The following is a 27,683-nucleotide window of genomic DNA, read 5'->3' on the forward strand; positions in this document are numbered from 1 at the left end:
CCTGATTATAATCCCAATTCTCTGGAGGTCGCAGAGGTATTCTCAGCAGCCCAGCCTGACTAAAGGGGAGAATGATGGCTTATAAAACCTTTCATGATTACAGTTTGGCTTGAGGCTCTACAGCAGTTAGGAGCAGTGTGTTGTAGTACAAATCCTAATTGAATTGTGCTGTTCTGCCTATGTACAGCAGCTCTGTGTTGTGGGCTCAGCTGAGGCAAGTCTAGTCTAAAAATCATTTTCCTGCAGTGCACTGTTGGGATCTGCCATTTTCCATCTAGTCAACTTGGGCAGTAAAAAAGCAAACAGCAGTTTGAAAACCATAGAGGGAACAGTGTCATCTTACTGACATGCATCATCCTAAACCTAATAAGACAGGTTCGTTGGCCTTACGTATAACCCATGTATGCAGCATTTTTGCAGCCTATATTGAGGGTTCCAGCAGGGCTGGAGCTATTGAAAATACGTGTGTGTGTCTCTGTGTGTGTGTGTGTGCGCGCTCCTGTTAGCAGCTGCGTGTTTCCACGGGCGAGTATTGAATGTCAAGAACCACTGTGAAAGTCATAAAGGAAACTTGAAGAAGTTTTTCATTTATGAAAGATTTTTACTTTACTTTATAACAACATGAAATTTGATGCTTTCTTCACTATCTTATATGTGTTTATATTATTAATGGGAAAATGTTTCTGTGCTGTTGGAATTCACCAACATGAACAATTTTTTAATATTAATTAAATGTTTCCAGCATGGTGATGGTGCCTTTGTTTTATTAATAATAAATTAATGAATCCAGAAAATTGTACTTCTACTGCCTAGACCTGTTCTATTCACAGCTGGTCATAGCTTTTAAAAAGGCATTTGTGTCCCACTCTGCACACAGGTTATGAGAAGTACAATTCCATGAGAGCTGATCCAGCACTGTGCTTTCTGGAACGGGTTGGCATGCCTGATGCAAAGGCCATAGCTGCTGAACAGAGAGGGACAGACATGTTAGCAGATGGCGGTGATGGGTAAGGAGGACATGAAAAAATTAATAAACTTTATCAGCATTGTATATGTTGGCATGAGTTCATATGTCGTATTATACTTACATGTTGCCTGAGGATATGAAGTGATCGTATGATGTACAAAGTAAATAGATTTGTTTACACAGTTGAGCATGAAATACAAATGTGTAACTTGGTACACCATACTGATAACTTTTGTAGCTTTTTTGCTTTTGTCCAGAAAATCAGCCAGCCCCCTCTCAAAACCAGTATTTTTCCTGAAAATATTTTAAAAATATTTTATAGGGGTGAATTTGACAGAGAGGATGAAGATCCAGAATATAAACCAACCAGAACTCCCTTCAAGGATGAAATTGATGTAAGAACTCCTAATTTTCTGTAATTACAAATATTTACAATTACAACTGATTCTCCATATTTATTTTAATGTGTGTTTTTTAAGTTTGAGAGCTACCAGATAAGCACTCCTTACAAAGATTGTTTGCTGCTGTGTTTGAGAGATGACATATTTTTCTTCCCAAATTATGACATATGGTCAAAACTGAAAACTAAAATAACTTCTGTCTTCTCCCCAAGGAATTCGCAAACTCACCTCCAGAAGACAAAGAGGAGTCCATAGAATTACACCCAAGTAAGTCTATAGCAAAAAAATTTAAAAAGCACAAAGGGGACAGATCGTTTAGTGAAAGGTGGACTGTTTATATTACCACATGAGGGGATAGGAGATGTTTTGGGACAATACCACAGAAAGCTTTTTGCTGCCAAATCTCTTCATGCTTCACATTTTTCAAAACAATTACATACTGTCTTTGAATAATCCACATTATGGTTCTCTGGATTTCTAATTACATAGTAGAAACCATGATGATAAAGACCGGATGTTTCATAATGCAGCCGTTGATGGTTTTGCCGATATAATCTTGGAAGTTACAAATACGTTGTTTCCTCAGTATGGAGGAAAATTGCCAAGTTTAAGTGAGAATAATAAAGTGGGAAATGATAAGCATAGGTGTTTCCTCAGAGGCAGAATGATCTTCTTAGTAATGTATTTAAAGATGCATTGCATTAATTTAAATACTTACACTGTTCATAATATGTTTGCATTCATAACATCGAATCATAGTGCTTGATGGTTATCTCTAAATGCTTCACAAGCATTTCTGAGTTCTTAGAGTTGGATGGTTTGATTCTATTTTCTACCTCTTACCAATAGTTAGCCTGTTTCTAATTCATTATGCACCAGTATTAGAGGCACATGTTCTTATCTGATAAAACAGAAATCCAGTTATAGCCATAGAAACTGAAATGTTTAGTGTTGGTTTTGCAGTGCAAATACTTCTCTGTTCTCTAGGCAAGCACAGTGAAAGCAATGCTGAGTTAGGGCAACTCTACTGGCCCAACACTTCAACCCTGACTACCCGTCTGCGTCGCCTCATTACTGCCTATCAGCGCAGCTATAAAAGGCAACAAATGAGGCAAGAGGCACTAATGAAGACTGACCGCAGGAGACGTCGGCCTCGAGAAGAAGTGAGGGCACTAGAGGCAGAAAGGGAAGCCATAATAACTGAGAAACGACAAAAGTGAGTTTCCCGGTGATAATCTTTCTATCTTTCTGTAAATCTTATTTGAGCTTGTGTGTCACCCATACAGCTCTTTTGTTTTGAAAGAATAAACTAAGGGGGTTTTGGGATTTCTAAAAGTGTTTGGAATCTTATCTATCCAGTGGCCTCACTTTTCTTGCTTCTTCCTTGACTAGATGGACAAGAAGAGAAGAAGCAGATTTTTATCGTGTGGTGTCTACTTTTGGAGTTATTTTTGATCCTGTAAAACATCAGTTTGAGTGGAATCAATTCAGAGCATTTGCCAGGCTTGACAAAAAGTCCGATGAAAGCTTGGAAAAGTATTTTAATGGCTTTGTGAATATGTGTAGACGAGTGTGCCGAATGCCAGTGAAACCAGATGATGGTAAGTTTAAACTGACTCTGGAAATCAACATGAATATTGTGAGACCATGGCACTGTTGAAACTTCATGCCCAGGTGTAAGGATTTTGAAATGGGTGTGCATTCAATCCATGTTAAACAGCACAACTTGGTGTCCTTGCAGAACCTCCTGATCTTTCCACGCTGATTGAGCCGATCACAGAGGAGCGTGCTTCTAGAACTTTATATCGCATCGAGCTGCTGCGCAAGATCCGCGAACAGGTCCTCCATCACCCGCAGCTGGGGGAGAGGCTAAAGCTTTGCCAGCCAAGTCTGGACCTGCCAGAGTGGTGGGAGTGTGGTAAACATGATAAAGACTTACTGATTGGTGCTGCTAAACATGGAGTCAGTAGGACAGATTATCACATTCTGAATGATCCCGAACTCTCTTTTCTTGAGGCTCACAAAAACTTTGCTCAAAACAGAGGGATGGGTAATGCAAATACTGTGTCTTCTGTAAACCCTCTGGGCGCTGGCTGCAGTCAAACACCCCCAGTCGTCCCATCCACTCCAGTACAAGAGGAAAAGACTACAGAACCAACAGAGTCTAAAGTTGAAGGGTCTGAAAATCCAGCAGCCAAAGAAAAATCTGAAATCAAAGAGGAGACAGATACTACAGATAAGGACACTAAACCAGATTGTGATGCTGAGGCTGAGCCTGGCTCTGTTAAATGTGAATTGAAAGACATAGAAATGAGTACAGATGTAGATCCAAAATCTATTTCTGAGAAAGGTTCAGAAGAAGATGAAGAGGAGAAACTGGAAGATGATGATAAATCAGAAGAATCCTCACAACCTGAAGGTAATACACTGATCAGATCAGTTCTGTGTGCTTAGCACAACCCCACAGCTGTTGTAGCTCATGCCAGCTGGTAAGTGACACATGGGGTGCCATTCTTGAGTATGGGATGGGCTGCATGCAGCAGTTCCTCTGCCCTTCCACATATCAGGTGGCTAAATAAGCTTTCATAAGAACCATCCAGCATCAGCAGGGTATTCCCCCACAAGGGATGATTTCCGGGAAAGCTCACTGAGTCAATAAGCATGGTCTCTGTGCCAAATGTGGAAGGCTAGGGCTCTGCTGTAGTAATTACTGAACAAAAGCCCGAGTTAGAAATGTTGTGTCAGGCCTGGTTGCCTTAGCTTATCTAGCTGGGTAGACACTGGATGTTAATGCCTGGTCATGATTGTTATTCAGCAGGAGCAGTTTCTCAGGGTAAGAATTTTGATGAAGAAAGCAATGCCTCTATGAGTACCGCAAGGGATGAAACACGCGATGGATTCTACATGGAAGACGGGGATCCCTCTGTGGTTCAGCTGCTTCATGAGAGAACATTTGCCTTCTCATTCTGGCCTAAGGTTGGTTAGGGGTGGAAAGACATGTGTCTCCTTTAATTTCAGTAAAATATTGGAAATGTGCTTAAAAAGTAACAGTGAGCTTTGTGTGGTACTGCACTTCTGGCAGGCAAGAGATCTTTTTCTGTGAATGATTTGTGGGATGGCACTTTTTTCTTTAAGCTCATACAAACTAGCAGTGGAAATGAAAGAAATTGCTCCTTTTTTCTTGTAAAATAATGTCATTTAGTAAAACAGTGGACTGCTGGCAGACATGAACTCTTCATAGGGTCCATAACTTTTTGTCAGCAGAGTCCCACCTCTTGCACCACTATACAGTTTTGAATTAGAAGTTTTCCGTGCAGAGCAATCTGCAGAGACTTTAAAAGATCACCTTTTTATTTTGGGGTGAGGAGATTGTAGGGGAGAGTTTTGGTGACCTACATGATCTAAGCCATTATGTAATATTGACAGATGTAATTGTATTAAGGTATCCTGCAAACATAAGCAGCAGTTTTAGATAGAATAAAGCTGTATCTTATTTTGGTAACAGTGCAGAAAACTATCTAATATAAAATACTTTTAAAAATACAAAACTGTAACCTTGTAATAAATCCATACTTAATTTAGCACTCTCCTTTGCAGTAAGGGGAGAGAGAAAAATAAAGTAGTAATAGTCTTAAGCTTACTAATCACCATAACAGAGCCATCTGGTTGGGGCAGGGAGGGGGAAGGGGGTAGCAGGGCAAGAGGACCTTGCTCTTAATAGGCTTATTTCTGGGGAAAGCAAGCAGTCTGTTGCAGCTGCTGAGATTTGGTAGTTGCTTCTGCACTGTTTTGCTTTTCAGGAAGCTGAAATGCATTCATATATGAATGCTCATATTCCCTAACCAGCAGTATTTCTTAGAGTCCCAAAGTTTCTACTACTTCAGACAGGCTAGTCTGGAATGTGCTTGAATACTGAAATGGAAAAAAAATCAAATAATGTTCATCTTCTCTACTTTCAGCATGTATTTTGGAAACATGGGCTAAAATCTTATTCCAGTCATAGTGTGAAAGTAGAACAGAAAATCCTTCATCAGTATAGGTTCAGCATAAGTAGACTAATAAACATAATTAGAGATTTTTAGTGTACACGCTTCAGTGAAATTTGAAGTGATAATGGGCGTGGAATGAAAATTGACATTCATTAGATGTCCCTAGGTTGGTGCCCGTTTCATAATGTTGAACTTTATTAATAGTGACGCTAATGAGGATCCACTTCCTAGGACAGAATTGCAGATCCAGCCTCTTGGATCTTGAGAACTGCAGCTCTAAGATACTGATTGCAGATGTGTTTATTTTCCCTTCCTAACTGTTGATGTTTCTAACTACTGAAGTTTTGTAAAACAACAGTGAGTTTCTATTAAATTTTTCAGTTAGTGCATTGTCATACAGAAAACTTTCTGTCTTTTCTCCTTCCCCTCACAATATAAATGCAGCTTTTAAAAGTTATTATTCTACAAAATTGTGTTAGCATCTTGCAAGGTGATCAGTTAATTGCTAACATACAAGAACAGTTGTTTCTGAATGTCTTCCTTAAGCTGTGGAAACTGGACTGTGTCATAAGACTCATTTGAGTTTAAAAGGTGACGTTTACACCGAGGGTTCATTACATACTTTTCCTTTCTGCAGGACCGAGTAATGATCAACCGATTAGACAACATCTGTGAGGCAGTGCTGAAAGGGAAGTGGCCAGTAAATAGGCGCCAGATGTTTGATTTCCAGGGGCTCATACCTGGGTACACTCCAACAGCTGTGGACAGCCCTCTACAGAAAAGGAGCTTTGCAGAGCTCTCCATGGTTGGTCTAGCCAGCGTCAGTGGCAGCGAAGATCTCACTGCTTCTCCTCAGTTATCAAAGGCAAGGCTACAGCATTCTCTTTTTGATATAAAACATTTTATCTTGCATGAACTTCTCTTGCATAATAGAAAATAAACCAGCATGAATAAAATAGGAAAAGCATCAAAGTGTTTCTTTGAAAAAAATGAAAGCTTTTTTTTTAGAGTTATATGTTGGAGCTTTGTTTTTAATTCAGCTTAGCAAATAGAGCTTTGCTAATGTTTGGAAATGCTTGGTTTTTTTATTAGGAAGATGCACTCAATTTATCAGTTCCACGTCAGAGGAGGAGGAGACGAAGAAAGATTGAAATTGAGGCTGAGAGAGCTGCCAAGAGGAGAAATCTTATGGAAATGGTTGCCCAGTTACGTGAGTCTCAGGTGGTCTCAGAAAATGGACAAGAAAAGGTTGTAGATTTATCAAAGGCCTCACGAGAGGCAACAAGTTCTACCTCAAATTTTTCATCTGTTACTTCAAAGTTTATCTTGCCTAATGTCTCCACACCTGTGTCTGATGCCTTTAAAACTCAAATGGAGCTGCTGCAAGCAGGTCTTTCACGCACACCCACAAGGCATCTACTAAATGGCTCTTTAATAGATGGAGAACCACCCATGAAGAGGAGGAGAGGAAGGAGGAAAAATGTAGAAGGGCTTGATCTGTTATTTATGAGCAACAAACGGACATCATTGACTGTAGTAAGACCACAACCTTTTTCCTTTTGTCTCATATTTGTTCTTCTGTCTGTGGTACTTCCTGAATGTGCTTCAAGTCTTATTCTCTCCCTAATAGAAACATACAGTTTTTGCCCAACCAGGTTTTTCTTTGTTTAGAGCTGTTAATTCTCTTTGAACCAAACAAAATGTGCACGTCAAGATTTTACTCTGTGTTTTAGGTAGCTTGTACTTTCAAAATTTCTTACTTTTTTTTTTTTTACAAAATATATTTCTAACCATGTACATTTTGAGGCTTAAGTATGTCTTTCTTGATGTGTTGAAAAGGGAGGGTGTTGAAGAATCTTGGAGGACATGTACTGGAAATGCAAAAAACCAGCTTTGTCTTTAGCACTATGTTCTTTACTCTTCAAGGATGTAAAATTTTCAAAATTCCCTGATGCAATGATAGTACTTTATGTATGAGTATTTAACCCCATTAACTCTTGTGTATGCAAAATCTTAAACATTTCAGTTCAGTCAGTTTCTGAAATTATTTCTCCAGGTGTTCCTGTTAAGGGAAGACTAATCCAGATGTGATTGTTTTCAGGAGGATGCAGAAGTGACCAAAGCTTTTGAAGAAGATATGGAAGCCCTACCAGCAAGGAACATTCCATCTCCTGGTCAATTGGACCCTGACACTCGCATCCCTGTAATCAATCTAGAGGATGGGACCAGGCTGGTGGGAGAGGATGCCCCAAAAAACAAGGATCTAGTTGAATGGCTTAAGTTGCATCCTACTTACACTGTAGATATGCCAAGTTATGTACCAGTAAGTATGTGATTCTAAAAGTGTTGTTCTATTATATTTATACAAAGGTTAGTTTTACAGAGGTCAGACTGAATTCCCTCACATTAGGCATAGTCGTTTGATTTTGTAGCTTGCATTTCAACAAAATTTTTCTCTTTATACAGCATTCCTATTTTATCCACACCCAAGTGACACTGGGGTGTTGGATTTGCTTTTGCTGTCTTAACATTTGTATGTAACAGCATGTTAGAACCACGTTTTCAAGTACTGCAGAATTTCTTCATCTGATGCAAAAAAATTTTTTTCATGTAATCTGAGAGTAAAGTAATGGATCCCTTCTTAAAATTGTTGTGAGAAGGGGTACCATGATTGGTTATTTTTGTCAAGAAATGAAATAAAAAGCAATAAATTTCTCTTCTTTCTAGAAGAGTGCAGATGTGCTGTTTTCCCCATTTCAGAAGCCGAAACAAAAACGACACAGATGTCGAAACCCTAATAAACTGGATATAAACACCTTGACAGGAGAAGAAAGGGTACCTGTTGTAAATAAACGAAATGGAAAGAAGGTAAAAATTAAGTTACTTCAGTCAAGGTCTTTAATAATGTCTTTGCATGTGGAAAGCAGGTTTTCTACTCCAAGCTTTCTCTTTAAAAGTTTAATAATTTGGTACCAGCAGTTTTTCTTACTGGACTGTGACACCTGGTTCCTTTAATTCCTTCTTTGCTCTTCTGTTGTGCTCATATTAATCACCCGAGTGAATAACTCTCATTTTTTGAACTTATATAGCATGTTTTGTTCTTGGATACAAAATTTATTAGCAGATCTGCCTAAGCTACAGCACTTTACTGTTTTTTTTAAAACATGATTTTGTCAATTGAGGTATCACTAGCTGGTTTCCAAGTATTTTTTCACAGTAAACTGAAAGTCTTTGCAGCCGTCCTTCAGAGATAAAATAGAAAGAAAGATAGAAAATGTCCATATAAGTAGTTGTTTGGTTTTGTTGGTAGGTTTTTGTTAAATTCATAACCTTGTCTTTTGCATTAGATGGGCGGAGCTATGGCCCCTCCAATGAAGGACTTGCCAAGATGGCTGGAAGAAAATCCTGAGTTTGCTGTTGCTCCTGATTGGACTGACATTGTTAAACAGTCTGTAAGTGAAACTCTCTTCCATGCATCACTGCAGGTTACAGCACAGAAAAGTTGAAGGCTGTCTAAATTGATTATTAAGTCTTTATCTCATAGGTTTAGGTTTTTAGAAAATCATGGTGTCTGTGTAGGAGTTACCCAGCGCAGAGGGAGTGGTGATAGAAGGCTGCTGCAGATTGAAATACACCAAAAAATCAGCTACAATTAAGGCAGCCTTCAGCATTTGTTTTATCTTTTTTTTTTTTTTTTTAATAAGTAACAATCCTTAAAAAGCACAGGTATTTGTACATTAAGAACTACTAAGAAAATATTTGTCATATTCATAACAGAAATACAATTCATTGTCTCAGTAACAGGCAGCATCAAAGGAATAGGTTTTCTGTCTTTTATTTTACAACATTTGTTTGAAAATAAAGGGTAAAATTCTGCAAGTATTCAATTTAATAGAATATTACTGTTCTGAAATTCAGTATGAATTATGAAGACACAAACTTGTAACTGCAACATATCAGGGTGGGGTTTTTTAATGAAGTTACACAGTTTTCAGCATGTATTATTTTACTGTTGTGTTTAAATATAAAAAAATCTGTGATCTTGATTCCTTCAGCTTTCTTTACTTGTTCTACTGCCATTCACTATAGTACTAGTCACCATTTGCCAGGGTGAAAAAACAAACCACTTTTGGAGTATGCTGAAATCCCTTCTGTTTCTTCTATCATCATCAGTTAACTGCTGAAAGCTAAAAAAGCCAATTGAGGATAAAGCTTGTTTTTTCACCTTCTCTTTTTAGGGTTTTGTTCCAGAGTCCATGTTTGACCGTCTTCTCACTGGACCTGTTGTGAGGGAGGAAGGAGCAAGCAGAAGAGGAAGAAGGCCAAAAAGTGAAATTGCCAAAGCAGCTGCAGCAGCTGCTGCTGTAGCATCAACTTCGGGAATCAACCCACTACTAATGAACAGTCTGTTTGCTGGAATGGACCTCACAAGCCTCCAGAACCTACAGAACCTGCAGTCTCTCCAGCTCGCAGGCCTCATGGGCTTTCCACCAGGGCTAGCAACAGCTGCTGCTGCTGGGGGGGACACTAAAAATCCGGCTGCCATGTTGCCTCTGATGTTGCCAGGGATGGCAGGACTGCCCAATATGTTTGGACTAAGCGGATTGTTGAATAACCCGATCACGGCTACTACTGGAAATGCCACTACTGCTTCCGGTCAAGGAGAGACTGAGGATGGCGCTTCAAAAGCTGAAGAGAAGAAAAATGAGAATGAAGAGGAGAACAAAGACTCTGAGAAAAGCACAGACACTGTTTCTGCTACTGACTCTGCAAATGGATCTGTCAGTGCTGCTACTGCGGCGACTACCGCCACTGCCACCACTACCACCACCACCAACACTGGATTGCCCACAAACCCTTTGGCCTTCAATCCTTTCCTGCTGTCTACCATGGCTCCTGGCCTCTTCTATCCATCTATGTTTCTACCTCCAGGACTGGGAGGATTGACTCTGCCCGGTTTCCCAGCACTAGCAGGACTTCAGAACGCAGTGGGCTCCAATGAAGAGAAGGCTACTGACAAAACTGAAGGAGCTGCCTTTAAAGATGAAGAAAATCTCGAAGGCAGTGATGCAGAGGAGAGCCTTGATAAAACTGCAGATTCCTCCGTTTTAGAAGATGAAATAGCACAGGGTGAAGAATTAGACTCACTTGATGGGGGGGAAGAAATAGAAAACAATGAAAACGATGAATAACCAGTACCAGTTACAGTTAAAGTGTTTTAAACTTTTGACAAGTGGTAGTCCTACTGTTTACACTCACAGTTAATGTCCATACTTAGTTTTTATAAGCTGTTCTGTAACATAGTGTAGCAAAAAAAAAAAGTTCAAGTCATGTTATACAGATGTGTCAAAAGGTATCTTGGTCATTAAGTATTGTGCAGTGCATTATTTATTATCCCTAGGAGAGATGAAATTTGAGAGGTGATCATGTCTTTTTAAGGAAATTGACATAATGCTCTGCTTTTTTTTTTCTTTTGGTACCATTGGTATTATGAATTAAGCAGCAATTTGTAATCAAGTGGCACTAATAGAAGGAAGTGCTGCTTAAAGGAAGGATGAAGTTATATATTTAATTTTTTTTCTTTTTTTTTTCCTTTTTTTTTTTCTTTTTAATTTTGCTGTGAAGGTCAAGATGAAATTTACCATACATATCGTACTCGCGCTTCATTTTGACTGTATGGGAGTTCACCCGCTCGCGTGCGCGCACACACCCACACACACACTCTCTCTCTGACAATCTTCATGATAGTGTGAATGTCTCTGTCTTGAGACGCAGCAATAATAAGGCAGCTGTTGAATGTGAAGAGTACCTTTTGGAAATTAACCCATGGAGAAGGTTCTTACAGGATAAAGCTACAGTTTAATCGTCTCGTGATCTTGTAATGCACTGGTATAAACAAAAAAGAAAAAAATCAGGTACCTTTTTTAAATTAAAGGACTTTGTTACTTTAGCCACAAAGCTAAACAGCATTACCTCAACTCTAAACTAGCCTTGAAGTTTACAGACATGACTTTGTAAATGTATTGTTTTTCTTTGTTGTGATGTCTTTTTATTTTTTTTTCTTTGGAAACTGCTATCATGTAAGATAAGATGTAAATTGCTGCCAACTGTAGTAATGATGCTTTTAATAAAAGTGACCCATGATATGCAGAGATGTAATTATAGAATGTAGTGTTTAGGGACAACCAAACTGGTGTTCACTTTCTGTATTTGTATTTGTGGCTTTTTTATAGCATTTTCCTGCTATATTCTTTATAGATTAGTGGCTGTAAATGCTGAACTGATCGTCTTCAGGGGACTAGGCAGGAAGAGAAACCTTGAATTGCCTTCATATTTTCCACTCTAAGTAACTCTACAGAAATGCACGCTAAAATCCCTACTTTACTCCTTCAAAGGGGCATGAGAGACTGAGAATACTTTAAATGTGTTCAGCATGTGATAATGTGGTACACTAAAGAACAAAAGGGCAAAAGAAAAATGAGGCTTTAATAGGCACAATATCTAGGTCATTTATCCTTGGTTAATGGGTAGAAAAACACAATGCTGTAGTGACAGCAAGGGATACAAAGGCTCTGTGGTATCCTGTAGACCAGAGCTTGTGATGCCAGAAACCACTGTGTCAAACAACCTACATGAAACTAAAACTGACCCACTTTTTATAAAAACCAGTGTCTCTTCTGGAGAGCTACCGATTTGTACCCTTTTGTGACCTTTTGATATTGGAGATAATGTACCATTTGAGAACTTCTGTTTTCATGGTGTTGTCACCTTGACACACACATACACAACAAGCTCCAGAGTGCGGATAAAAGGTTAGATTTTCAGTGGAGTACATGAAAAATTAGCTATTTCAGTAGCCAGCTGTGGGTGGACCCCTGTCTTTAGGACTAATATTATCCGTGCTTTTGGCATGCTGGAGAGCTGCAAACCTCACTCTCATGTACGCTGTGAATTTGCACGAGAGCTCAAACGGGCAAGTATTGCAAGGCCGAAATTTGGTCCTGAGGGGGATATATAAAAAGGGGTGAACTTGGCTTGAAAAGGATATTTCATGGACGATGAAAGTAGATGAGAAATGAAGGCTTAGGAAGTGATTTTTGTGTGAATGAATCACAGGCACACACTGTTGAAATGAATAGATGTCAGGATGCCTTGTACTGCCACTTAAATAGATCATAGGGAGTTAATGAAGGTCAGGAAGGATTCCCCCTGCATGGACATCACTGAATGGTTGATGAGGTGTGTTATTCCTGCCTCTTTCTAAAACATCACATGTAGACCATGGCAAAAAGTGAGAGACTGAAAGCAAAGGCACATTGACTTGGGCAGGTGTGTTACATGCTCTCTTGAATTCATTTGAGCTGTTTTTTACGTTGTTATTAAATGCCTTGCCTTATTTTTTTTTCTACCTATAAAATTCCCACTGTAAGAATTTGTAGGTTCTTCTCATTGTGTGTATTCCAGACATGGTACCAAATAGCAGGGGTTTTTTTTCAGTTCAATTTTTATAATTTCCAGAAGAGATTTACAGAGTTTAATGATATCTCTTGGGAGAATCCTTTTTAATTGGCAAGACTAGAAATTATATTGTTAAATGCTGTACTTAGTCCCTTTCTCCTCTGTCAAAATGGGGAAGTTCTGATAGCTTCTATTTTTGCCTATAGGTTTTTGACATGGAAACATCCAACTCATGATACAGGGTGTCCAAGTGACAAGTGAGTGAATCTTATGCCTAGTACAAGCATCTTCCATGATGGCATTACTCATCTGCCTGACCTACTCAAAAAAAAAAAAAAAAGGCAAAACTGAAGAACTGTTGGAACAGAGCAAATGCCATGGGAATGGGAGGGCCTCCATGCTCTGTGCTTCCCAAACAGCCTTGCTTCCTGGAAGCCAAACAGACCCTTCACTTGTTGGAAAGGTGGTGACATTTGATTTTTGGAAGGGATATGGGCCCCTGGTATGAAAAATGAAGTGGGGGGATTGCCATCTAATGTCCGAGAAATGTATTACATGAAAATATGAAGGTTTTTCTTTGATTTGACAGAGTTTTTACATGTTAATTATTGCAAAGATTCTTACGGAGTTTTAAAAGTGTGTCTAAATGAATAAAAGCTTACGTGAGTAAGATGCATAGATCAGAAACTATTCTGCACTTGATTCACATTTGGAACACCCTTACTGTCTCATAATGAGGAGCCTTTTATTTCCCACCAACCAGTTTTTGCTGGACCTCCTGATGGCCGTGGAAATGTTAATGGGGTTATCAAGGAATATAAATTACTTTGTGTTGCTTTCAAAAAGAAAGTACCTGTGTCAAAGTACAGCAGTGGTCTGCATGCTAACACAGCCTGTTCTGTGTGCGTGGTGTGCAACCCTGCCAAGGGAAAGGACTGAACAGCAACAAATCTGCTCAGGCTACTACAGACATGATTTTTAATAAGGGGACTATGAAGGAGAACCAATTCAAGTGTGAGTCTTGAAAACTGTTGCTCTTGAAATAGTGGACAAATTCCTTAACTAGTCCCAGGTCTTTTCAGTCAGCTTCAGTCTCTTGTTTTGTATTGATGTCAAATATCAAAGTGTATTGCTTATTGGAATTGCACACTTCTATTGAGGACCTTTGCTGCTGAGCACTTCCTCATTTGAGAAGGGCTTAAGATTGAGGGGAGGGAGGGGTATTCAATTGTATTTTCTGTATTAAGCATCCCACTGACTTTTGTGAACAAAACTGCTTGGGACATTTAAGACTTCTGTTGTTTCTGCTACCTCTGAATCCTTAACATCGGGGCTGGGGTCAGGAAGTGTCAGGATATGTGAGGGCCCTCAGACCTGCTGCCTCCACGGTTTTCTGGGCACCTGAAAGGTGCCAGCCCATGAATGTTTCTGACTCCTCAGTGGGAAAGAGTGCTGGCTACAGTTTTTGCTTCCGTGCTGTGCAAATAACCTGTTGTACTCCTTTGGCTTCAAGTGGTGCCTTGGAGAGACCTGGAGATGGCTTCTTACATAGACAGGTGATGTTTTAGGCATCAAGTCTAAGCAGCAGCTTGAGTCAGCTGCTCTGAGGAGAATGTGTGAAGGAAATTCAATTATATGATTGACAGTTGTTATGATCAAGTTTCAATGGGACTTACGAAGCCCTCTCTTGGAATGCAGGGCAAATGTCCCAGCTCAGTCTGCATGCAGTTTTAGATAATAGATTTGATGCAAAAGAGCAAACAAACACTTACTAGTATAAGGAGCTATAGTGCAAAGTATGTATTTTTTAGAAGGGGATAAATCCATGTCACTGGATGTTTTTGTTTTTCCAGGTCCTATGGATTGCTGTTAGCACTGGTAAAGCCATCAAAACTTAATCATTTGAGCTATGTTGCAATAGCTTAGTGCAGGTAGTTTCCAATCTGTTACTTGTCCTCCCTCAGTCTTTGCTTAAGAAATTTAGATATTAGTGATAGCTGGAAGTCAGAGACTTCATTAAATCTTGGTAGTTGTAGTTACATTAGAAACAAAACCCCCATCCCTCCATTTAGAAAATTTGCTTGGGGTGTGCTAATGCAAATACTGTTAACTGGGGTCTCACCACAGAAAGCCTTTTCTTCTTTTAGTTCCAGCTTTTTATACATGTTCTTTATTAACCTAAGGGGCAATATGGAGACATTAACCATGGATTCATCAATCTTCTGGGCTGTTGCACCCATGAGCTGAAGGGCAGGCAAACTGTAAGCTTTAAAGTGTCCGGTGATGTTGCACGGCTCCATGGGCAAAGAGCAGTCAAATCTGATACCACAGCTTTACAGTTCTCCTCTTCCTGGATGATGCATTGGCCTTCCAGTTCTCTGGAACTGCCAGGAACCTGTGGGCTTTGCAGGCAAAGGACTTGGGAGCAGCAGTGCCATGGTCTCCTCCTCCCACAGGGTTTCTGCTATTGTTGGGCCTGGGGAAGGATTTGCATATCTGTGAGTGCAGAGCTGATGTTCCCTCCCTCCGCTCAGAGGCCCTGCAAGGAAACTCCGTGATCCTTCCCTTTTTTTTTTTTCCCATCTTCCCCCCCCCTCTTCCACCCTTCTAAGGGCTAGTAGAAAATAAGAGACGGCCATTGTATTTCACTGCAGCAGCATTGTTCTGCACCAGACAAAGATAGCATATTTTTCTGAACCATAGTTTCTGCTCTTTCAGCCATGGCTGGCTACTGATGAGCAGCTGTGCAGACTCTGAATAGCCTAAGGCATTTCCTAAAACCATTAAAAAATATTAATTTTCCCCAAACATGTGCCAAACCCCTCCCAAAAATATGTGGCAGGAGGAGAACAGCAAAGTCTTTGCTCTTTGTCCAGAATATATTTTCCTAAAATGAAACTTTCAGAGAAAGCATAAACGTTCTCTTAAACATATCAGTTGATTCTGGGAGGACTTACTTGAGTCCTGTTTAGAAGAACATTTTATAAGAAAATTTTTTTTTTTTTAATATTAAAGGTTTTTTTGTGAAGGAAAGAGCTGAAACTGAAGGGTTCAAACTAAGCTATATAATTTTGCTTTATGAGCCAGACAGGTGCTGCTAATAAATAGCTGAAGAAAATGTTAAAAATCAGTCCTGTTCCTCATCTGCCAGGCATGTGACATTTCTGAAATATCATTTTGGGCTGTCACTGTAAGGACATGCTTTTTCTTCCCAGTCGTCTTCAAGTTCTTCTCAACCAGACTGGCCATCTTCTGCTGTCTCAGTCTGCAGCAGGCTTGCCATCTGCTATATGGCTAATCAATTCACAAAGGTGCTGCTGGGCAGTGCAGACTCCCTGTCCTCTGCCAATATTTTCTGGAAGTTGTCAAACATAGCTGAATTTGTTCTCAGCTGTCACAATCATCGCATTGATTCCAGCTTGTAGCACTCTAGTGACCAGTGGGGAATGCGCTTTGTTTTGCAAGCAGCGTTTGCTCTTTTGTGCCTGTTTGATTAGGCTGGAGCTATCGCTGGAGTCTCAGGGAGCGTCTCTCGGGCTGCAGGTAAAAGGTGCCCTCTGACTCTTTTACCCTGCCCGCTCCCAAGTTTGAAAGGTGAACCCGTGGGCGAATCAGCAGACCAGGACTCCAGATTCAATTTCTAATTCTGTCTGCTTCCCTGAGGCGGTTGCTTTAATTGCGGTTTCCAATCTTCCGAATGGAGAATGACACTTGCCTTCTTCACAGAGATGTTGTGAGGCTAATGTTAGCAACAATCATGCAGCACTCAAACCACCCTGATTAGGACTGCCTGGGTAGAACTCCAGCTCATCCTTGAACATGACAGTCTTCATTACATCTTGGGCTGTCCTAGCACGGCCCCCCTCAATCAGTGGCTGCCACGGTACGATGGCAAACCTGTTACCCGGCTGTGAGGTACCGAATCTGCTGCCTTCTCTCCTCTGTCTCCCCCTTCCATGGAAAACTGTGTGCCGAGCTGTGGGTCTCACTTCTCATTGTCCCATTGAGTGCCCACTGTCAAGGCAGGGCTGTTGCTATTGCTTTCACTGCACAACTTGCTACCACTTGACCTTGGGGCCGCTTTTTGTTCTGACTGCATAGTACATCACAGAAATGGGACCATAAATCAGTACACTGACTTCTTCAGGATGGTGGTAGTTCATGTTTCTTTAATATTCCTTTGGTTATCCCTGGATGTGATGGTGCATCTACTTCATCTGACTAATACAGTTAATGAAGTTGCAAGTTTGGGCACTGGTTCTAACAGGCAAGATTTGCATTATTGCAACTCCATGTTCTCCTCAAAAGGCTTCTGCTGCACACATAGCTCTGCTGGTAGGGTAGAACTGAAATTAAGACAGTAGATTGCTAAAGCTTTAGTAAACACTTAAGCTGACAGCTTCTCTTTCTCCCTGGTCATGCAGTGTGCTGAAAAGCCCTCCCTTAGTGCTTCCTTGGCTTTGCTTACAGCTGACTCAGTAAAGGGAGCTTGTGGATACATCGGGGACAGGCAGAGAGAAGATAATATTCCTGGATTTTCCATCCTTGTCCACTTTGTATCAGATAGCAAGAAGTGGTTAGATGAGGCTTCCAGTGTCTACTGGTCTTCTAGCAGAAATTGGTAATTTTAAAAAGGCCTAAAGTGTAGCTTTCCAAGTACCAATTTCTAGCAAGGAGCACCTGTTATTTGCTCTATACAACTGCACTGAAAAGGATCATTCAGGAAAAGAAAAAGATCTCTGCTCTCTTTAACACTCAGTGTTTGAATTGAGCACGCTTTTTATTGCTCTATTAGTTTCCCTTGCCATGTGAAAAACTGCCATAATTTCTTGCCTACTGTATACTTATATTTAATCCAAAGGAAAACAGCAATTTTCTAGAAACCATGAGGGGCAAGCTCCAAAATATCTTTCAGCCTGTTCTCAGTACATGCTGCTAAATACCTCATGTTTGTCAGCTCTTCTTGGCACCTTTCCTATGTAACAGTCTCTAATGGTTTTGGATCAGCTTCTCTGCTGCTGATGGCCAGTAGGGATCATGCCATTCAGTAACAGCACTCCAATGTGTGCAGCATTTCACCACAACCATTTCAGAGGTGGCTGCTTTTAACCTGGACTGGGATTTGCAAAACTGTTTCTATCGGTGAATTTCGTTATATACAAGTTAAAGGATGAGTGGGGCTTCCTTGCACACCATTTAATGAAGTCTTCCTTAAGCAGTTGTGAGTTCACATGCCAGGAGAATCTTAACAAAATTGGAACAAATTATGCTTCCCTGCCATGTGCTTCGCTTATTCCTCATGGAGAGGTGGCTTTTTAGATCTCTTCTTAGGCCTCATGCCTCTGGTGACCCAGGCAACATTTGCGTGCAGTGGTGTCAGGTTTTCTTGTTAAGCCTTTACTGTTTGCACTACAGAAATAATCTTCAAGCAATTGTGGAGTTGGTTTTTATGCTTGTCTTCACTCTTTCTGAGAGGTAAGGGAGAATAAGTTGTGAGCAGGCAAAAGCAAATTAAATCTGCACAAATCTCTTTGATGACCAATGTGCAATAAGGTTGCACGCAAATGTCTTTGTGTCTGCTGCTTGCAGTAAACAAAAATTGTCACAGGCAAAATCAGAACCAGGAGTTCAAGGGGGAACGTAGAGATTTCTGTGGGAATACTGTGGTTTCTCTGCCAGGTTTAGGGTGGCAGTCATGTCCCTGGGGTGCAAGGTGAAGACTGAAGGGGTCTGTGGCTGATGTAGTACAAGAGTCCTTGGTGGAGCTCTGCAGGTGTTGGTGAACTTTGTTAATGGAGGCTACAACAAGGGCAGGGAGAGTCTCCCTCAATTGATGCTGTTATCTTGAGCAAAATGGATGGGAAGGGCTGGCACAAGTGGCTCTCGCACCATCCCATCCCAGGCAGGGTTTCTGGCTGAGCAGCTGCAGGAGGGAGGGTAGCCACAGGTGATAAAATCCTCTCATAACCTCATGGAAAAGAATGGTTTCTCCTGCAAGATGATAAATTGATTGTATGAATCAGTAGCAAAATGCAGGGCCTCTCATGATTCCCATCACCTGCCAACAACCACTCAAGTTTAGACACAAACAGTTAGAGCCTCTCTGTAAAATGTGTGTGGGATGGGAACATGTGGCACAGGCTTCTCAGTGCTCACTAGATGGGTGCTGGGTAGCTTTAAATCACTGAGCACATTTTTAGCTGACACAGGCTGTGTTTATGCACATGGCTGTTGGGAGGATGGAAAAGGTGAAGATGCCATCCCAAAAACCAAAATGTCACCAGGTGACCTGCTACCTCTGGACTACCTCCCCGTGTTCCTTGAGTTCCTGGCCATCAGATTTCGTGGCTTTTAATAGTTTATTTTCAGGTTCTGGCTTTATATCCTATTTTATTACTTTATATCCTGTTTTTGGTTCTATTATTGACTTACAATTGTACAATTAATGTGCTTGCTGGCACCAAACCTCAGGTGAAACTACTGCTACCATCCCCTCAGCTAAAATGCCAATGGCAGCTGCTGAAATCCCAGTAGTGATGGATGTAACACCAAGTATTGCACGGAAATAATATCTGTAATCCTCTCAATATTTTTGCAGGTGTAAGTCCTTACCCTCATAGAAATAAAGGCATAAAACTAAAAATGAAAATGTCATCCTGAAGTACAGGCAAACTGACCACTCTGAATTTGTTTAGGAATTACATTTAAATTTTAGAAATCAGCCAAGCTCCACACAAGTAATTCAAGAAGATATAAATGGCTACATTATAATGAGCAGACACCTATTTTAAGTATGATCTATGTTTTAAAGAAAATTCATTACAATAAGTCTTACAATACCAAGCTCTTCAATGAATTTTTCATGTCTGCATAGCAAGATATATATAAAATGATCGTAATCATACACCTTTGGGGCAATGCTGAGCACCAGCTGTTTCACTGATGATTTATAGGTTGCCATGTTCAAGGTTAATAATCAGGAGAAACAGGTTATAGTATGCAATGTATTTATGTCAGGTTAGAAGTTCAGTAGTGAGGATATAATGTTAGGATGATATGTGCAGTTTTAATTAGCTATATGCCAGTTTTCTGGAAAATCAAATGCAGACACTTTCCAAAGGTAAAAAACATGTGAAAAGTCACCGAGGCTAATTTTTATTTTCAATTGAGCATGACAACCACAAGACATGACCCTGTGCAGCAGTTCCAGCCACTGGCAGGGGCATTGCTGGTGGCCATGGTTGTTTCCCCCTGGATCCAGCTACATCCACATGTCCTCCTGCAAGAGGACCCTTGTAACTGTGATTGCCAGGATCTGCTTTTCTATGCAAGATGGTTTTTGTTGTTTAAAGGCTTGAAGTCACCATTTGATGCCACGGGCCTTTTTAAAGTTGCTGAATAGTTACTCCTTGCTTTACCAAGGGAACTGGAACTTCCTGACACAAGCCAAAGGGATGAGCTCCTCTGCTGAGGCCTGGGGAGCTGTGGCTGCTTGCAGACACCAGAGTCCCTGAGCAGGGCCTTGGAGAATTGCCACTGCAGTGCACTGCTTTGCAAAAACCTTTTCTTCCTCCATTCAGCTTTCCTGAGCTCCCTTGAAGCTGACTGCTCATGCCTGGGAACTCAGCAGCTTTCTCCACACACTGCTGGGGTTTATATTCACAACAGGGAGCTCCAAATAAGATGAGGAATGGGGCTAATTCACTTCAGAGAGATGTCTTTAAATCTCCCCAAATGCACTAATAGCAGACTTTGGATGAAAACAGTTGATCCATCCCATGTTTACATTTTCAGCTGTGTGAACACACCCGACTGGGCATGACAGGAGGCATGCTGGTGCCAGGGTCAGGTCAAGCTTCATGCCCACAGGTTGCCGTGCCCATCTCTTCTCCAGGACTGCTCTGTGGCTTAGTGGGATTTGAGTCTTGGACCACTGTGGGCTTTCAGTAAGGATTTCCTTGGTGCTGAATGTTACATGCAGCAGCACCCCTCACCCACAGACCCCAACTGCATGCTTTGGCTGTTTGAAGTCATGCATCCAAGGTCTGTCTCTGCTCCCTGCTGTGCATTAATGTATGCAAAACAACCTGTTGAACTTATAATAACAAATGCAGCCCGCCTCTAAACAAATGGCAAGAGGCACCCCAGCATAATAAAATCACCAGAGAGAGGGCAAGGAATAGGACACAGATGAGATTTCATTCTCATAAATTGCTTCTCTATTACACTTGGAGTATATTCACAATAGGGAACTCCAAATAAGATGAGAAAAGGGGCTAATTCATTTCACAAGGATGGCTTTAAATCTCAGCCTATATCCATGCTAGAAAATTAATTATGGCTATGATGAATGAAAGGAGAAGTTATATCAGTAATGAACATCACCATATCATGCTTTCTTAGCCCAATAAAATTTTCTTTAACTAAGCAATGGCATTCATAAATGTCAGCAAAGCAAAACATGAAGATAATAGGATATGTTGACCTGAGTGTAGGCAGTGGTGCCTATGGGTACAGGAAAAGCTGTTTGAGCCCTTATGTATTTGTGTGTGACTTTAAAAGGGCCAGGCTCTCTTGGGCATTTCACAGAGCAGCTGACAAAGAAGGAGAGAAAAAGGCAATAAAAATGGGTGATATAAACATTGTATTGAAAGTTGCAGAAGATGGCAGAGGGAGCTGGAAACCCAGGGTGAAAATTTGACCATATTGAAGGTAGTAATAAAACTAATCCTGACTATGGATTCTGGCCTTACAACATCCAGGTCCTAAACAAAATAACTTAAAGCATCCTTTAATTAGCTTAAAGCATCCTTAATATTAGCTTAATAGCTAATATTAAGCTATTAGACTGCATACCTGGAGTTATTATTGAAGGGCTTGTGCTCAACTATTTTGTTTCACTACTATGTCAAAGCGTATTGGCCTCTCATTGGCCTGGCAGGGGCTTTTGGAGGTTTAACCAACCCAAGGTCCTAAAAGAGGGCCAACCACCCTTCATGCTCTTCTGTTCATATTCACTTAACCTGTTCTTAAAGACCTTGAGAGACAGAGATCCCACAAACCATGCTGTGCTTCCCTTGCTTTTTATCTTACTCTCCTCGCCGTAGTTTTTATTTTTGTGTTGCTCTTGTTCTCTGTGAACACAGAGAACCAAACAATCCCTTTTCCTTGGCAACAGCATTTTCTAGTTTGGAAATCAGCTGTGTTTCCTCTCAGTCTATTGTCCTCAGAATGATCCATGATTGGCCCAGTCTCTCTCTACAGGTTGTCTCTTCCAGACTTCTCCCTTAGTCAGTCTTCAGGCACATCCTGGCACTGGCCCCGTGTTTGGGCTAGGACAGTTCATGCAACCAGGGTGCTTCATCTGGGGCTTCAGCTCTTCCATTCACACCTCCTGTTAACCAGCTCTCCTCTTTTGCCATGATGTCCTGTCATTTTGTGTTCACCTTGTGATCCTGTTTCCCAGAATGTCCTCTCAGTGCCCCCCTGGCTGGTCACACCTCCATGTCTTATTTCTGCCTGATTCCAGTCTTGTTCTGCTTCTCACCAGATTGCATGGATGCCTCTCCACTGCATTATTTTGAATGAAGACCATTTTCAAACATGAACATTGCTGTTTAAAATATTTCAAGCATCTCCATGAAGGCGTGATCTCTGTTTCTTGCTGACTGCTGTTTGTGCCAGCTCCTGGGAGAGACCTTGAAGAATCTGCTTTTAACTACAAGCTAAATCCTTCCATACAGTTTCCAATTTGATTTTCTGTCATGTTACAGGACTTTGAGTTAGAGTGTGCTTCCCCAATTTGCTTAGGAGGATGTTTGTAAGACTCTGTCAAAAGCCTTGCTAACCTCAAGTATATCCACAAAGCCTATTACTTTACCACACAAGGAAATTAATTTGATTGGAGGCAATATGGTCTTAACAAACCCGTCTTGGCTGAATCTCATCTCCTTGTTCTCATCTGTGTGCTCACAAACATTTTTTTTTTATTTTCCTGAGGAATGAAATTAAGCTGACAGTGGTTTATAATCCCCAGCCCTCCTTCCCCCTCACCCTTCCCCCTCTGCCCCACACATCCTCTTCCTTTCTCCAGCCACACTACAGCCTCTGTGTGTGCTGCTGCTGTGCTAGGCTTGGGCCTTCTGCTGAAATTTCCGTCCATGCCTTCCTGTCCTCTTTTTTGTTGTTGTTGGGTTTTTTTTGTTTGGTTTGGGTTTTTTTTTATTCCTCTGGTGCAGTAACCCTCCCTCCCCATCCAAACCCCTCACTCCAGCACTCCCACAGGGGATGGAAAGCTGCTGTTTTCCCTCACATGTCATGACATTTGACCACTTCACCCTCAGCCAAACAGCGAGCGGCTTGCTGCTTAATTTCAGGATCCAAAATACAATTGCTTTTTAAACTCCCTATGGACTCTTTCCAGGCTACTGCACAAATTAAGCCTGTCTCTACTCCTTTCCCCACCACTTCCTTTCCTTACAGAACAGAAGCCTCTTCCTTCTTTTTAAACTTTTATATAGTGCCATAAATTTATGTGGAGATTTACAGACACTGGATAAGACCCCCGGCTGCCCAGAGGATTTTGGCTGCTTGGCTCCAGTGAGAGGGTCCCCTCCACAGGGCTCTACCCCCCTTTTCCAGTGGCAGAGCAGATGCCATATAGGAGCAAAGCATCCCTCTCTTGCCAGGGTCTCTTCAGCAAATGGTTCCTCTTATCAGAACTGGTTACAGCTTCCTGCTTTTCTGCGGGGGTCGGAGATGCACAGGGATCTGCATGTCTCCTGCGTGGCTCTGTGGTCCCCTGGTCTGCACCCAGAGCAGAGCAGGAGCTGCAGTTTCGTTTCCTTTACATGCTAATGAGCTCAGCTGCTCTGGCAGCAGCAAAGCCGGGCGGGGGGGCTCAGCTGCGAGCTGCATGCGGCCCCAAAATCTGGCAGCAGCATCTCCAAAAGGACAGAGAGGCAGAGAGGAGCCCCGGTATGGAAATCAGCCCTGCCCTGCTCAGTGTCTGGGAGCTGTAACCACCTCTGCAGCAGGAAGGGTGATGCCACTCTGCAGGAGTGGTTCCCAGCAGACTGAGGGCATCCAGCGTCCCTTCCCTCTGCTGCCTGGAGAGGTTTCACAAAGCGTGCCCTGGGAACCACTGTCACTGTGCTGGAGGGCCAAGAGCAGTTGTTGAAAGCTCAGCCCCCAGCCATGCAGATGAGTTCAGTTCCCATACATGTTTTATTTGGAATTCTACATCAACAATTTTATCTTTGGTTCTAACTACACCTGCTAACCAAGTCGAGCTTCACGTGGTTCTGTCCCTTGTGCCAGCAGCCATTCTCTGCTGCCTGGCTCAGCATCCAGAGGTGCTGGTTTCCGCAATGGAAATAAAACTGTGAAGACTCTTTGGTTAAGAGACCTCTGTAAATATTATTTACTATGAACATTATAGCAAAGCCCCATACACAATTAGTAGTGAGTGAAAAGTAACTGCTGATATGGCCCTGCTTTGGTACCTCATGTTACATCCCTAGATGCTATAGAAATATGAGCACTGAATATGCACAGTAGACTTCAGCTTCTACACTAGTCTGGTTATTTCATCAGAGCTAAAGTAGCTGGGCTGCAAACCTTGTCTAGTGAGTTAAAAATCTTCAGAAAGCAGAAGTCACAAGGGAAATCCACTGTTTTGATGTTTTAATCATTTTTGTCTTTGAATAAAATACTCTGCTTCTCCAGTGTACTATAAAACCATCTTTGTATAGGTACTTTGTATGCTGTGCCATTCACAGCACCAGCTTAGCTCCACAGCCCTCTTACTAGGTGTTACATGCTTATTTAGAACAAAAACAAAACCAACACCGCCAAATTGTGTGGGGACAGACCCCCCAAACCCCAGGTGGGCACAGCCATGTTGTGGGGTGCAGCGGCCACAGGAGGTGCTGTACTTGTGCCATGCGTGGGGCAGCTGCCCCAGCTACACTGTGTGAACCTGAACTTTGGTGTGAACCTGAACTTCTGCATTTCCTGCCTTTGTGTTGTTTTGTTTTGCTCCATTGTTGGCTGGCCCGGCCTCCCCCCTCCCCTCGCCAGCGGATGCACCCTGAATTCAGTGTCTTCCTACTCTCAGAATCCCTCCCTTATTTTCTCCTCTTCAGGCTGTGAACAAACTTTTGTGCCTTTTCCATGTTTTGCTTGATTTTTCCAGCAGCTGAGTCAGCATCTATCTCGCTTTCCCTGGGAGGCAGCAGCCCTTTAAAGCCGCTGTTATCTCGCAAGCGTGCCATTTGCTGCAACCACCACCTAGAGCGGCTGAGATAAGTGAGGCAGTGGAGGGAGTAACCATCTCCTCACAGCCCATGAATGCTTCCAGTCAGGCTGGGAAATAATAGAAATATTTATTCTCTGGAAATCTTCCTGCAGCTGTTCTTGCTCCCTCTTTGTTTCACCCAGTGCTGCCTATCTCAGCGGCAAACTGAGATGGAACCGGGAAAGGCCCGAGCCTGGAGCAAAGTCCAGGTTTTCTCCTCATTATGGGATTTTTAGAGAGCACTGGAGTGAGCAGAAACCAGCTTTTCCCCCCTCTCCTCCATGATAGCCTCAGCCTCCAGTACTGGCTGAGTGGCCTGGTGAGAAATGAAGCAGTGCCAAAACCTCCTTGGTGAGCGTCCTGTGCAACCAGCCCCAGGTATTGTGGGGCAGTGGATGAGCCGATGCCAGCAGCTGGGCACTGTGTTGGGAACCTCTGCTTTTCTTGTGAGGCCACTAAGCTCCAATTGTCACCATTTCCCCAAAAGGATACAGTGGAGAAGAAGCCCTGGCATGGGGACTGGTGAAAGGTTTAATGGTAAAGAAGACAGCACTGGCCTGTCACCCAGCACAGGTTTGGCCAGGCTGGCTGAGCCAAGAGCTCATGGAAGGAGCAGTGAGGGCCAGGCTGCTGCGTCTACCCCAAGGTGTATGAGCCTGTGCAAAAAGGGGAAGAGATCCAGGGGAAACACACAGACATTTGGTACTTAGAGACCTTTCAGCATCCCTTTTAACATCTCTGGATGTAACCCTCAGGGTAGAAACTGAAATTGCAGCTTAGCTGGAAAAATCATGCAGCTTGTGTTATAAACACCTACTAGAGCTGTGAGCTCCTACCAAGGAATATCCTTCCTTGGTATCCCTAACAAGCCAATGCTCAAGTTAAATGGAAAACTAGTTTGATCTGCTCATCTCTCTGGAAATACCTGTCATGCAGCCATTTCCTGCAATGGGGAGGCAACTTCTTTCTGGTGAAAGCTCCTGTTCTGGGAGGTGTGTGGTTATAGGGCAATCTGCCATTATTCTGCCTGACCAGCAACTTCTCCATCAGCTATTAGTGATTAACCTTTTTCTTTTTTCTCTCTTTGCAAACCAGCTGAAGATCAAAGGCTCAGAGCTGGAGCACCAGGTTTATCTCAATATGCTGTGACTGAGCTGTAGTTTTTGACAGGCTGGAAGTGGCTGAGCAGCAGTGGCTCACTGTTCTGGTTTTGTACCTCTTTCTGTAAGGGACAAGTGGGGAGCAGTCAGGGGTGTGCTGAGGGGCCAGATACTATGGCTTGCTAATGATATTTCTGGGGGTTTAACTTTACGCTCTGTATTTCTCAGCCACAGCAGACTGGAAGTGCTATCAGTGAAAAGTCTCATGCTGATGTCTTTGTATAAATACATGTTTATTGTTGTACTGAAAATGCAGGGAATTACTACGAGATAGAGCTGTTCTTCCTGTGGTTTGTATCAACTGAAGGATGGCCAAATTCAGCCTCATGACTTTTTGCTGCTGCCTACGTGCCTGCTTGTGTCCTGCTCTGCTCTAGCCCATGCATCCCCCACTGTGGTGCAGTCCCCAGTTGCATTTTTTTGGGCTCATTCCTGCCCTGCAGGCTGCTGGAAGAGATGGGCTGAGCTGTGCACAGCCTCCACAGGGCTCCAGCTCCCCGTGGAGGCTGTGCAGGACCTGTGAAAAGCCATCTGTGCCTCGGGACCCCTTCGTCCATCTCATACAGACGCTTTTGCCCAATGTATCAGGTGGAAGTGGCTGGATCTTGCCCAATTTTTAATTACCAGCACACTGATTGAAACGGTGGCAGCGCCGGCTACCTGGAGTCAGTAGGAATTGACTCCTGTCATGTGGTGGGTATAATCTGCTCTCACTGTGACCCTGCTGTGGGACTGATGCCAGGAGAACGAGAGCAGAAACTGGATTTTCAGAGGCACTGAAAGCCCACAGCTTCTGGTGGAGGAGCAGAGAGCAATGAATCCTCTGTGACACTGTGAATATTGGGCCACGGTCCCTGGCCAGCCCTTCTGTGTGTGGGACTGCTATGAGATAGCATTGTGGCATGCCATACTGTGCTCTCACATAAAGAGAGGAAGGAAAAGGATTTCAAGTAAACAAGAACAGAGCAGTTCACAGAGCTGACCGCCACTGCCAGGCAGCCTCGTCAATAACTTGCATACTTGCCTCAGACTGCAGATTATTTCAATGTCAGCACAGATGCCATTTCTGGAAACTCCCTGCAGACCAAGGACATCAGAGGAGCCATTTTATTGTACTTGATGGGTGAGTGCAGGAGGCAGAGGTTAATAAGACTGGTATTATGCACAGAGTATGCAGAATAAACGAGGCATCATGAAAACTTTGAGTGAAAAACATTTCATTTTCTCCACGCATGCTGAAGAAAAAAAAAATAGTTTCTTCAAATTCTTGTTTTTAAATTCACATTTGTGATTTTTGCAGCTGCTAACGTGTGTAATGCAGTGCTGTAAGGTTCTCCTGAGCATAAAACTTCTCACCTAATATGCACATACTTAACTGCCTCTGAAACTCATTTATCCACACCAGCTACT

The 27,683-nt window shown here is 42.2% G+C and overlaps 1 protein-coding gene across 1 annotated transcript in view; it reads left to right on the forward strand.

Annotated features, from left to right (window-relative positions):
* Nucleotides 1-13,162, forward strand: part of CHD7 (chromodomain helicase DNA binding protein 7) — a 133,092-nt gene extending 119,930 nt beyond the window's left edge. Inside the window, exons 27-39 of the mRNA XM_059466739.1 lie at nt 878-1,007; nt 1,290-1,362; nt 1,581-1,635; nt 2,356-2,584; nt 2,761-2,969; nt 3,110-3,787; nt 4,187-4,344; nt 5,995-6,222; nt 6,450-6,893; nt 7,459-7,680; nt 8,085-8,225; nt 8,705-8,809; nt 9,596-13,162. Of these exons, the coding sequence (XP_059322722.1) occupies nt 878-1,007; nt 1,290-1,362; nt 1,581-1,635; nt 2,356-2,584; nt 2,761-2,969; nt 3,110-3,787; nt 4,187-4,344; nt 5,995-6,222; nt 6,450-6,893; nt 7,459-7,680; nt 8,085-8,225; nt 8,705-8,809; nt 9,596-10,549 (3,626 nt within the window). The 3' untranslated portion in view covers nt 10,550-13,162. The remainder of the gene's footprint in view (nt 1-877; nt 1,008-1,289; nt 1,363-1,580; nt 1,636-2,355; nt 2,585-2,760; nt 2,970-3,109; nt 3,788-4,186; nt 4,345-5,994; nt 6,223-6,449; nt 6,894-7,458; nt 7,681-8,084; nt 8,226-8,704; nt 8,810-9,595) is intronic.
* The last annotated feature ends 14,521 nt before the right edge of the window (nt 13,163-27,683 follow it).

The sequence above is a fragment of the Ammospiza nelsoni genome, chromosome 1 (genome assembly GCF_027579445.1).
Source record: "Ammospiza nelsoni isolate bAmmNel1 chromosome 1, bAmmNel1.pri, whole genome shotgun sequence".
Taxonomy (NCBI): Eukaryota; Metazoa; Chordata; class Aves; order Passeriformes; family Passerellidae; genus Ammospiza; species Ammospiza nelsoni.